At 50.6% G+C, this 11,590-nt stretch overlaps 1 protein-coding gene across 1 annotated transcript; it reads right to left on the bottom strand.

Annotated features, from left to right (window-relative positions):
- Positions 1 to 2,125: 2,125 nt before the first annotated feature.
- On the bottom strand, positions 2,126 to 6,883 carry TMEM200C (transmembrane protein 200C). Its single transcript, XM_056138236.1, has 2 exons — positions 6,745 to 6,883; positions 2,126 to 3,953 (listed from the first exon to the last, which is right to left on the bottom strand). Exon 2 carries the CDS (start codon positions 3,863 to 3,865, stop codon positions 2,126 to 2,128), a length of 1,740 nt encoding a protein of 579 aa, XP_055994211.1. The 5' UTR covers positions 3,866 to 3,953; positions 6,745 to 6,883.
- Between the last annotated feature and the right edge of the window lie 4,707 nt (positions 6,884 to 11,590).

Genomic DNA, 11,590 nt, shown 5'->3' with positions numbered 1-11,590 from the left:
GGGACTGTTAAAATTTAACACCAACCAGAGGTTACATTTCTCACTTCCGAGTAAAACTCAGAAGAGCCAAATAAATTAATCCATAGCTATGAGTTCCTGGTTTAATGTGGATCTAATCTGGGAATATTTTAGGTCCTTTAAAAATTGATTACAGAACGTTAGACTAAATGGTAGTTTACTAAGATATATTCAATTTGCTAAATTGAGTACAGTGATGTGATATGATTATATCCAGGAAAAAACAAATACCCTGTATTTAAGTAAAGTTTTCAGAGCTGAAACCAATCATAGAGATTTTTATCATCCCCCAGAGGCCAAGAGGGATTACTGATTTGCCAAAAATTGTGCAGATAGTAAATATCTAGATTTTAGTTCAGGTTTTCTAGATCTCAAATTAGAAAAGGTCCATTATTTTCTGGCATACATTTGGACACTATATTCTAGTGATATAATAATCCCAATAATACCGTGTATTGAGTACATTCTCTGCACTGATGCTGCTCAGCTACACACCTAAAAAATCTCTTACCTACCCCCTTCATAGCTCTAAGATATGTTTAGTTATTTGCATATTACTGCATATTACAGATCAGATGACCAGCCCACAGACATTTGGCATTTGACCAAATCTTTTCAAGGAGCAAATGCAGAAAGCTGGGGCCCAGTCTCACTGTTGAGACTGCACTTTCCCTGTTTCACCCTGGGGTATCAATGTGACCACATCTTTCCCAGGATTGCCCTTGAAAGAAGTATTTTCATCTACTGCAACAGTATCCTTAGCTGACTGAGAATACAGGATTCAGAGCAAAATGGTGGTAAGAAATACCACCCTCAGGTCCTCAGTGCCCAGGAAGAGCAAGAGGCCTCAGGATGGTTTACTGTTACTGATCGTTGTCTGTTTTTTAAAAGTCAATATCTACTAAAGTATTAAAACATCACCTTTTACACTAGTAGGCCATGATTCAACAGCAGACACTTAAAAACCAAATAGTCAAAATGAAGTGAATGAAAATTCTTCAGTAAATGAATACTTTTAGGTAACAGGAAGTGTTACAGAAACTTTTTTTTTTAACAGTTTCATTCAAGTTGAAAGAGAAACTCCCAAATGTTCAATTGTACCTTATGTACTGAAAAGAAAATAATATTTCCTGGCTATTGTTCAAGTAGTGATAGCACTTAGCACTTTGGGAGAAGATAACCACAATCATAGTAGTAGTGTCCTACCTAGCAAATAATTTCAATTTACCAGCTGAACTGTTCAATGTTTAATGTATGTTAGAAGCATTAGTTCCAAGGCAAAATGAGGCAATATTATGTTTAACTGGAAACTTGTTTTATTAAAAAATATTTTTAATATTAATGCTATTTCAATACAGGTATGATAGATAATACTCAATAAAGTATCATGTACTGGATATAGTGAATTTAGGAAGTAACAGTCCTTCTAGATGCTGGCCCCTCAGGTCTCCATTAGATACCCCAGTAGCAAAGTGTAAACACCCTTTTAAAAAATAAAAGAGGCCTTAGGGCAGTTGGATTAAAGAGTGGGGTGGAGCAAGGAAAGTGCTCTTTCATGACACACTCATGCTTTTGGCTTTGACATCATTTAGTAAAAACAGTTCAGGGAGAACTGAGACAAACCCTTTTATGCTCTGCCAAAGCATAGAAGGAAAAAAAAAAACAAAAGCTTGTCACTCAGGAGCAGCTACGGATAAAACTGGCAGAGTTGAGGGAGTTAGGGACTTTCCGGATGTAAAACAAACAAACAAACAAAAAACAAAGGAGTAAAGTGCACAGTTACTGTCAAAAATATATTATTTTGATCCTAAGAAAATTAATTATTTTATCTAATGAACTAGATTGCTGACCCGTTAATACATTTGGTTTTCATGGAACATACAATCACCATCGGACATAAAATACTAGATTGCTTTAAAAAAAATTGCTTGGAGTTATCTACAGGAGTCTTGAGAAAGCAATTCAAGAATAACATTCTGCAGCTCTTTGGGTATTGGGCGATCTCCTTACACAAGTTCACAAAGCAGAGAGGGAACAGTTCGGATCACTGATTCCAGGGGGTCTTGCTCCTGCTCTCGCACCCCTGCCCCTGCTCCCTCCTCTTGCCCTATAAGCCAGTGCTCTCCAGCTCCTGGTCTTCCCCCGCAGCAGCCGGAGACCGGGAAATCATCAAGAGTTTCTCTTTGTTTGTAAACTGCTTCTGGGCGGACTGGGGGGACTCGGCCGGGGCCGGGGGCGGCTCGGGGCGAGGCTCGTCCCGCGGGTCCTGCTCCGCGCCCGGGGCGGCGGGGGCTGCGCAGTCTGGACTTTCCCGGGCCGCCGCCTCCCCCACCGACTCCTGGGAGGTGCCAGCCTCCCGCAGGGGTGCGTAGCCCTTATTGCTGCAGGGTGGGTCGTCGGACCGGGAGCTGGGCGAGTCACACCTGGCGGGCGGCGAGTGCTCCCGCGGCGAGGCGGGCTCCGGGGAGGCGGCGCCGGCCAGGAGGGCGACGCCCAGGTCGGCGCTGCCCGGGGAGGGCGCGGCGCGGGGGTCCGGGAGGCCGCTGGTGCTGCTGCGCCGCCAGGCCGCGGACCTGCCGGTCCTGGGCAGGCGGCCGCCCTGCCCCCTGGCGGCGCGCGCCGCCGGCTCGCCGGGTTCCCAGCCGGGGAGGTCGGTCAGACTCAGGTCGAGCTTGCCCCGCGGGATCTCCCGGGCGCCGCGCTCCCCCGGGGGCCGCTGCCAGCTGCAACTCGCGCCCTCGGCGGCGTTCCCGGCCCCGTCGCGCTCCCCGTGCAGGGGCAGCAGCGCGAAGGCGCTCAGCGAGGAGCCCACGAGGGAGCTGGCGGTGCTCTGGCGCCCCCAGCTCGCCGCCGGGCTGCAGGGCGCCGGGCTGCTGCTGCTGCTGGCCGCCGCCGCCACGTCGGAGCGCTGGCGGCAGATGCTGTACACGGCCTCCTCCAGGCTCGGGGGCTCCCGCGGGCGGCGCGGGGACGAGGACAGGTCCGGGGGCGACGCGGCGTCCCGGGCTGGCCAGGCGCCCTTGGCCAGCAGCGCCGCCGCCGCGCCGCAGCTCCCGGGCTCCAGGTCCAAGCCCCGCGCCTGCACGTAGCCCAGGAAGCCGTTGAGCGGGGCCCCCGCGGGCGCCGGGGCGGGGGCCGAGGACGAGGACGCGGCCGCGGCGGCCGCCGCCGCTGCAGCCGCCGCCAGGTCTTTGGCGCGGAGGCTGTGCACGTCGATGACGGTGGAGTAGAGGTCCCGCAGGTTGATGATCTTGGTCTTCTTGTCCCGGTTCTCGTGGAGCACGGCGTTGGCGCAGATAAAGAGGAAGATGCCGATGCCCATGATCAGGGGCCCGAAAACCTTGAGCTTGTCCGAGTGCAGGTAACCCGAGAAGACGCGGAAGAAGAAGCCCACCGACGTGGAGGAGGTCGGAGACGGGGCCGAGGACTTCGCGGGGGGCGCGCCTCGGGGAGTGCCCGCCGCAGTGGAGTTGGCGCCGTCTGGGGTCTCCGGAGGGCTCCGGGTTCGGTTCCTGCTGCTGACCGCGCTGCTGCCGCTGGCCGTGGTCGGGTCCCGGGGGCCGCTGCCCGCGGACGGCAGCTGCTTGCCCGCGTCCCGATGGGTGGCCCCGTTGGGTTTGGGCCAGTAGCCCACCACCGCCATGGCGATGCCCACCAGCAGCACCAGGATCCCGCAGAGGGCGATGAGCCCGGAGATGGAGCACAGCTTGAGCTTGCCTTTCACCACCACCACGTCGTTCTTGCGCCTCTTCTTGGCCTTCCGCTTGCGCTTGGGGACCTGGCTCGGGGGGCGGAGGGGATCCTGCTTCCGGGCGGAAATCCTCAGCAGGCCGCCGGTGGCGATCATGGCGAGCCCAGGCGCGGGGCGAGCCCCTGGGCGCAGGCTCCTGCAGGGGGGCGCCGCCGCCCTCTAGCTACTCCGCCACCTCCTCCGGCTGCAAAGCAGAGCGACACCGTCAGAGGCACTGGCGCGGCTGCAGCAGCTGTCCCGCGCCCAGGTCCCACCGTGTGGGTGGCCTCGGTCCATCTCAGGGCCTTTGACCCACAAATCCGAGTGCCCTGGCGGGGGGTGGGATCGGGTGGTGCCAGGGGGGTAAGTGTATCAGGCAAGGGTGATGCTGTGATAACTGAGGGGCCCTCCCCCCTCCTCAGACACTCTAGATAATAATATTCCAGCACTGCCCATGGCGAGCCCTTCTGGCGGACAGCCAAAGGAGTCCCGGCCATTAATGCCAATTTTTAAAAAAATCATAATAAATGTGGGGACTCAGAAGAATGGTTGAGGACTTTACTAAAGTCTTCCCCCTATGTCCCCTCCGGAAACAGATCAGGAGGCAGTCTTTCAACTCTGAGAGGCAAGTGCCACGGTGGGACCCAAAGTCACTGAAACTGTCCCCCAAAGTTACTATGTTATAAAAGTATGGGGGGAGTGATGCATTTTCCTGAATGAGAAGCAAAAGTCACATGCAGGCAGGAAGACAGTGTATTTACCTCATGAAATTTAGTAGAGCGTTTGCTGCTGGGAGAACACAGAAAGGGGGCAGGGAGGATACTTGGGCAATAAATCCCTTCACAAAGTTGTGTCCACCAATTACTGCTCCTAGCGCTAAAAGCAAGCAGATCGCTCTCCCAGCCCTTTGCTCCCCTCTTTTCTGCAACATCTGGACAGCTTCTTGGGATGGAATATTTAGTTTGAGGTAACTGGTTATGTAACTGAGCCCTTCCCCTGGCCGCCTCTCTTCCCGCAAAGGATCTCCCGGAAAGGTAGCCTGTGCTCCATCTATCAGGGAATTGTGAGAAGGCTCCTAAAATCTCCCAGAGAAAGATCATCTTCCTCATGGGGGGAAATTACAATCTTAAAACTACTCTGCCATAATAGCTTTCTGACCCCTTATTATTGTGCCAGCAGCACTCTTCAGAATCCTGATATTCAAATGAGTAGGCAATTAAGTAGGTGCAGCAGACTACATAATAATAATGGTTTGTAGGATGACATTTCCCGGAGTGAGAGATGTTTTCATCTTATTCTCATGAGGTCATTTTTTAGGTGAGGAGGGAGGGTGGCAGCTGACTATCCTATAGGAACTTTTCTTGTTTGTAATAAAGCCAGGATAGGTCACACTGCACAGATGAGTATTTGTGGATATGTTAGCTTCCAAATTTTTCAATCTTGCTGGATCACCAGAGTAAACCCCTCTCTGCCCACTGGTTGTGTTCCCTCCCCTAATAGAGATGGCCACATTAAGGGCATTATAAGAACTTAAAAGGCTTGGGCATCACTCATAACCACTTGGCATTTTATTCTTTATTAAGTGATAAAATATTTTAGGATAATTAGAATAAACTGCCTTTTTAATTTGTGGGGTCACTCAGGTAGAATTTACTTTTAATTGGTCCTGGATAAAGAGCTTTGGCTCTGGATTCCTCTAGTATATTGGTCTAGGCAGGATCTGTTCTCCATCAGTGAAAAAACAAATGGAAATCAGCTCTTTATAATGTCAGCAATTCAATGTATCATTGAAACTTAGTTGGCTTGCAATAAGAAGAAACCACGTACATAAGGTTGAATAGGGTCAGTAAAGAGATTTGTAAACCGTTTAAATTTTGTTTTAAAGGCGCACCTGCACCAGTAAGTAGAGAATCTGTGATTTTTTTTAAAGGAGTAGCTTACACTTGACCCATTAACGCTGCCTCCCCCACCCCCCAGCACATTTACTGTGTAGTTCTATCCTAGAAACTGCTGTTGTAAGTAATCCCTGGACTCCAACATTTTCCCCGTGATAATCTGGAGATCTGTGATCTATTTGGGGGATTTAGGAGCTAGACATCTGAGAAGCAAACCCAGACTCAGCAGAGTAGCTTTCTCTGGGTGCTAATATGATGCACCGGGACACTGAAAAGCTGCACCCGCGGAGGAAGGAAGGGACCCCGTGACTTTCTCAGCGAGGCGAGGCAGCTCTGGCCCTGGGTAGAATGCCAAGAAGATCGGGGTGGGTTTCAACAATCGTTCGCGGGAGATCTATAAAATTAGTTCAACGGCTAGTCACCAACTCCCGGGTTCCTTACGCCTTCGGCGCTGCTGAAGGCTGAACTCCAGACTGGATCGCCACGGGACCAGAAATCCTGACAAAGGTCCGCGCCCAGACTGGGAAACTGCCCCTCACGGCCGGGGAAGGGAAACAAACTTAGCGATCGTCGCGGCCGGCCCTGGCCAGGGCGCTGCCGGGTGCGGGTCTGCCCGCGGCAGGGAATGGAGGATGGGGAGAGGGATGTCTAAAAATACAACTGCTTCTAAGAGAGACATTCAAGTTCTCCGAGGGGAATGCATGAAGCAGCGCTCGGGGGTCTGAGGCTCAGAGCGCCCCCGTCCCCGGAACCCCCCTCTTCGTACCCCGACCCTCCCGCTGGACCCCCCGGTGGACAGGGCAGCGTCGCCCCTTGCCCTTCTCTCCCGTCTGCTTCTATCCCGCAGGAGTCACGAGTGCAGCAGCTGGAAAGAGGCGGGCAGGGGCGCAGTGAGGGCAACCCCGAGCTCGCTGTTCTCCCGGGCAGCGTGTCCCCGCGCAGCCCGCCCAGGACTTAAAATTTAAAAAAAAAAAAAAGAATAATGGAGGGGACTCTAGGTGTGCTCCAGCCCGGGGCCGGGGACCGGCGGGCGGGCGGGCGGGCGGGACGGAGAGAGTCGCTCAAAATGGCAGCAAGAAGCCGCCGACGTCGCTCACTTACCCGGCGAGGCTGGCGCGGCGGGCGGCCGGCGACCGCGCGCCCCGGCGACACAAAGGCAGCATGGAGAAACTTTTCCGCCCGGGCCGCGGGCGGAGCGCGGGGCGCCGCGGCCCGAGCCATCCCCGAGACTTGCCGGGAAGTGTCAGGTCCGGAGCATCCCGCGCCCCGCGCCTCTTTGTGTGGCCGCGCCGGGCGGAGTTGGGGCGGCGGCGGCTCCGGGCGGCCCGACTCGCGGCCGTTGCTAAGAGACCGGAGCCATGACACAGGGAAATCGCTGCAGGATGGCAGTCGGTCCCCGTCGGGCTCGGGGGCTCCCCGCGCCCCACTCGGCCCCGCCCGCCTCCCCACGCTCCCCTCCCCACCGCTCCCCCTCCCGGCCGCCGTGCGTCCCCTCGAGGAAGCGCAGCGCCCCCCTGCACCCGGCCTCGGCCCGGCCCGCCGGGAGCTGCGTTCCTGCGCCAGCAACTACCTGTCTGAGCCGCGGGCCGGGAGCACCCGAGCCGGGCTGCCCCCCGCGAGCGTCGCCCCACCTGCACCCGAGAGCGCGGCGCCCGCTCCCGCCCGCCCGCGCGCCGCCCGCCCTCCCTTCCACTTCTCGCCCCTCTTTTGTTGCCGGCACTCCGAGACGCGACGCCGCCTCGGCTGCTCCCACCCTCCCACCCACCCCCAATCGCCCCGCGGCCCCCCTGCAGGGTGGGAGTTGCCGGCGGGGACGCACCGCTCGCACAGTAAGTTGTCCCCTAGCGAACTCGGGCGGCTGCGCGCACGCAGCGCGGGACTGTGGTCCCGCCGCCCGCGGTCCCCAGCGCCGCCGCGCACCCCGGCTGGGCAAAGACTCGCGTCTCCCCTGGACCCCGGGGGCTCGGGGCTCCGCGCAGGTTCCAGCGGGTGTCGGGGCTCAGCCTCCGGCCGCCCCACCCGCCCCTGGCCGGGGCCGCCGGCAGCAAGCTGGGAGGAGACGGATCCTCCAGGAATCAGGGTTAAAAATCCAAGGGGGCAGGGGTGCGGTGGGGCCTGGGGGTGGAGGTGGAGGATGTCCAAAGTCCCTACGTCATTTAAAAGATGTAGAGGGAGAGCTCCCTTTTCTTTTTCTTCGCTCATCCCTGGCCTCTCAACTGCAAAGTAAAAATGTCGGGGAACAGAGAATTTCAAAGTGGAATTTCCCCACGGAGTACTGAGAAAGTAAGAACATTTTTTAATTATCTATTGGAAGAAGGCGGCCGGGGTTCAGAATGAGCGCTACCGAGAGGGAGAGGAAACCGGTGCTCTCGGAACTTGGGGTCCAGACAGAAATGGTGGGGCTTGGGTATTTTGAGTTTGCTCGTGAAGGACCCACGAGCACCCACACAGGAGCGTTTGACCGCTCTTCCCTCCCCCAGTTCCTGTTCCAGATTGTTCGTAGCTGTGCACAACACCCACTTCTGGTTTAAAGCGAGGTCATCTGCTCTCCCCAAAGCCATAAAGACCAAATTACAGGTTTCGAGATATCAATATGAGGATGGAGATAGTGGGGAGAAGGTACTGGAAGGGGTGGATTTCCTTGAAATTCTGCTTTCGCCTGCTTCGAAAGTGGCCTCATCACACTTTCCAAGCAAATAATGAATCTGCAATAAGGATGTGCAGAGCTCACCCACCTTCTTCCGCCTGTCTCTCCTATTCAGACTCAGCACACTAGGAAACAAGAGAAAGTTTTAAATCCTCCATGGATCCTTTCCTTTTAAACAAATTAATGCAAAGGAGAGATAACTAGGTCTATTATGGTCTGTGTGTGGGGGGGGGGGGGAGGGTTAAGTTTGTCTTGTTTGGGTCGGAGCTTTGAGATTTTTTGAATCCAGCAGCAGTCCGGTATTTTGTACAAAGATTGGGTCTGCGATCCTATCTCATTACATTGCTGGCTGCCAGGGACCAAATAAATCAAGTCCCTGTGTGGACTTCCTGTGTGGACGTCTGTTGAGCTACGTAAATGGGAATAGAGCCACAGAACTTCATTAGGAGTTTGCATGGATTAAGCTGTTAATAGTTTCTAATGTCTGCATGAATTATAGCCATCCTTTGCACATTTAAAAGTCACTTGAGGGATCTGGATAAGAAAAAAAACAAAACACCCTTGCTTGGCAAACAGACCTTGTAACCTAACTAGCTTTATCTTATGTTGATGACTGCAATAAAATCTATGGTTTGTTATTCAAAGATTTCTTCCCAAACTCAGGTCTCTGAAACTTGGAACTATGCAATTTAACCTCAGTAGTTTCTTCTATTTTCAGTTTAGGGTATCAGAGGAAATCAGAGTTCACATCTGTTGCATTGGACTCCTTTATTCCTCCCTTTTAATAATAGTAACACTGTACATTTCCAAGTTATGAGTTATTTTTAAAGGAACATTGATGCTCTTGGCTCTTCTGTACTCACTGTCCTAATGTCACTATCTGTTTTAGTTTGGATGATTTCTGTGGTTATGGAGTACCCTTTCACCCTGAAGAGGACTGGAGCAAAGGGCCACCTAATCATAATAATTCACTGATGTCTCAGGAACTTGGAGCTCAGCACATCATTGGGTCATTGGGAACTTGTAGCAGTATTAAAGACTTTATCTGTGCGGTTGGGGGTTTTGGGGGTGAGGAGAATGGTCAGCCTTAATTCAGTTAGATTAAACTCTTACCTGAAACCTTAATTTGTTCTTTCTTTAAAATAACCTTCATGTGATATATTCAATAAGCACAACTTGTTCTCAATTCACTGACTTCCCCTGATCATTTAACCGATTGAGCTTGGCTTGGTTTACAATCAGCCCATATTCCCAGAACGGGGTTGGAAGTGCAGAAAGAAACAGTTTAAGTGGCTTACCCATCTAGGCCTTTCTTGGTCTTCAGGGGTGTGTCATAGGAAAGGCTTTTATTATGATTATTATTTACATATTTCTGAATATAACATTACAATAGTTTTAGGTGCATAGTGCAATGATTCCATATTTGTATATAATATAATGTGGTCACCAGGATAAGTCAAGTTCACATCCATCATCTCACAATAAAAATAACTTTTTTCTTGTGATAAAATCTTTGAAGGTCTACTCAGACATTTAAATATTCCTGCAGTATTATTGACTGTAGTCTCTGGATTTATTATGTCAAGAGCCCAACACTCTAACCTCTTCATAAATTTTATTCTCATAAATAGATCAAATGCTGGAAAACGGAGGGAGTTTTGTAGTATAAGTTCCGGAACTGGCTCATATCTTCCATTTACCACTTAATTTACTCAAATGACTTAATCTCACCTGCCTCAGTTTTCCCAGCTGATATCAACACTAATACCTAGCTCATATCCAACATTCATTGATGTGATTCTTAAGAAGTTTATGTAAATGAATGCTTTTCACCAGGTAAGCACTCCTGATGGGTAAGCTCCCATTCTTGTTAATTCTGACATTTTGACATCTTCCCCCAGCCCCAACTCTGTACCATCACTCTCCCATTCTATTCATGTTTACTAGGCTCTACGTGGGACTGCATCTGCTCTTAACTCTCTAGAACAGGATCAGTTATTGTGACTGAACTACTACCTATTAACTGCCATAAGCCTGGTGCCATGTAAGAAAAGACTGTTTTCCAGGAGAGAGAAAATAAGTTTTTCTTTTCTACTTTGCTCACTTTATAGGGCCCTTTTGTGTCAGTTGATTTATAAAAAGCCCCATTTGAAGTCTGTGTCTCTTTACAGACAAATTAACAGTTTACAAAATATAAGAAAGCACAGAGCGTTCAGACTGGAAGCTTGAGAGCACCCCCACACTAGACGCCAAGGTGGAATCTAGGAAGCACTGCATCTTGCTCTTTTCTTCTTGCTCCTGCTTCACCTCTTTATAAACCAGTCATTTGAAGCAACACAAAAATACGGAAGTGTGACACAGGTAATGAAGAATTGAGTACTAGACTTAGCAAATAAAAGTAATTTATGTAACATATACTAAAAATGGATTATTTGAAATTAAGATTTAACTAGGCAACTTCTCTTTCATCTGCAATTTCCCAACAACATACCCTGATAGTCTCACAATTTTTTGTGGCCCATATAAAGAATGAAAGAGCCCAAGAAAACAAAAGTATTAAAAGTATTTGATTTATTTTGGTGCATAGAAGGGGGAGGGGAAACACTAGAAAGAGAATCTAGATGGAACAACAGAACTTAGTAGCTCTAGAAGAGGTGTCTACTAGTTGAGATGCACTTGGCCTTGGGATTTTCTTACAATCATGAGATTACGTGGTTTGTGCTTCTAGCTCTTCCCCACGGACTCTGCATGCCAGAGGGACAGTTCTTGCCTCTTTCTCTGCTCTCTAGAGCCCCACAAATGAGCTTCTGGGAGAGGGAACTCAGCATCACTTTCAAGAACTTACGTTTGCAAACTCATGTAAACTCATTCTAGTATCAAGTTCATGATCAAGACCATTTCTTATATTTTGAAAGGTATTAAAGAGTTTCGACCGAAAAACTTCCGTCATAGAGGAAAAGAAATGAAATATGTGAAGAGGCCCCCTTCTTCAAGTGGGGGATAAATGGAACGCACCATTTACTTATTTAGTACTTCCTATTGTACTTTCTATGAGTACTTTATACTTCCTATGTTTTTTAGATAACTGAGGATAGAATGGCAAACAGTACAATGAATACCTCTCGGGGGAAGGGAGCAAATAAACAAGTTACTAGGTAAGATAATTTCAAAACTTGCTAAATCTTATGAAGAAATTGAAAAATGATACTGTGATTGTTCAGAGGGGCAGCAAACAAGAACAGCTGAGTCTGAGGGTTCTGGGAAGGGCTCTGAAACAAGTGACATTTGTACTGAGGAGTG

The sequence above is a fragment of the Sorex fumeus genome, unplaced genomic scaffold (genome assembly GCF_029834395.1).
Source record: "Sorex fumeus unplaced genomic scaffold, SorFum_2.1 ptg000128l, whole genome shotgun sequence".
Classification (NCBI taxonomy): domain Eukaryota; kingdom Metazoa; phylum Chordata; class Mammalia; order Eulipotyphla; family Soricidae; genus Sorex; species Sorex fumeus.
Note: the sequence above shows the minus strand (reverse complement) of the source record. Positions and strands in the feature narration are given on the sequence as shown.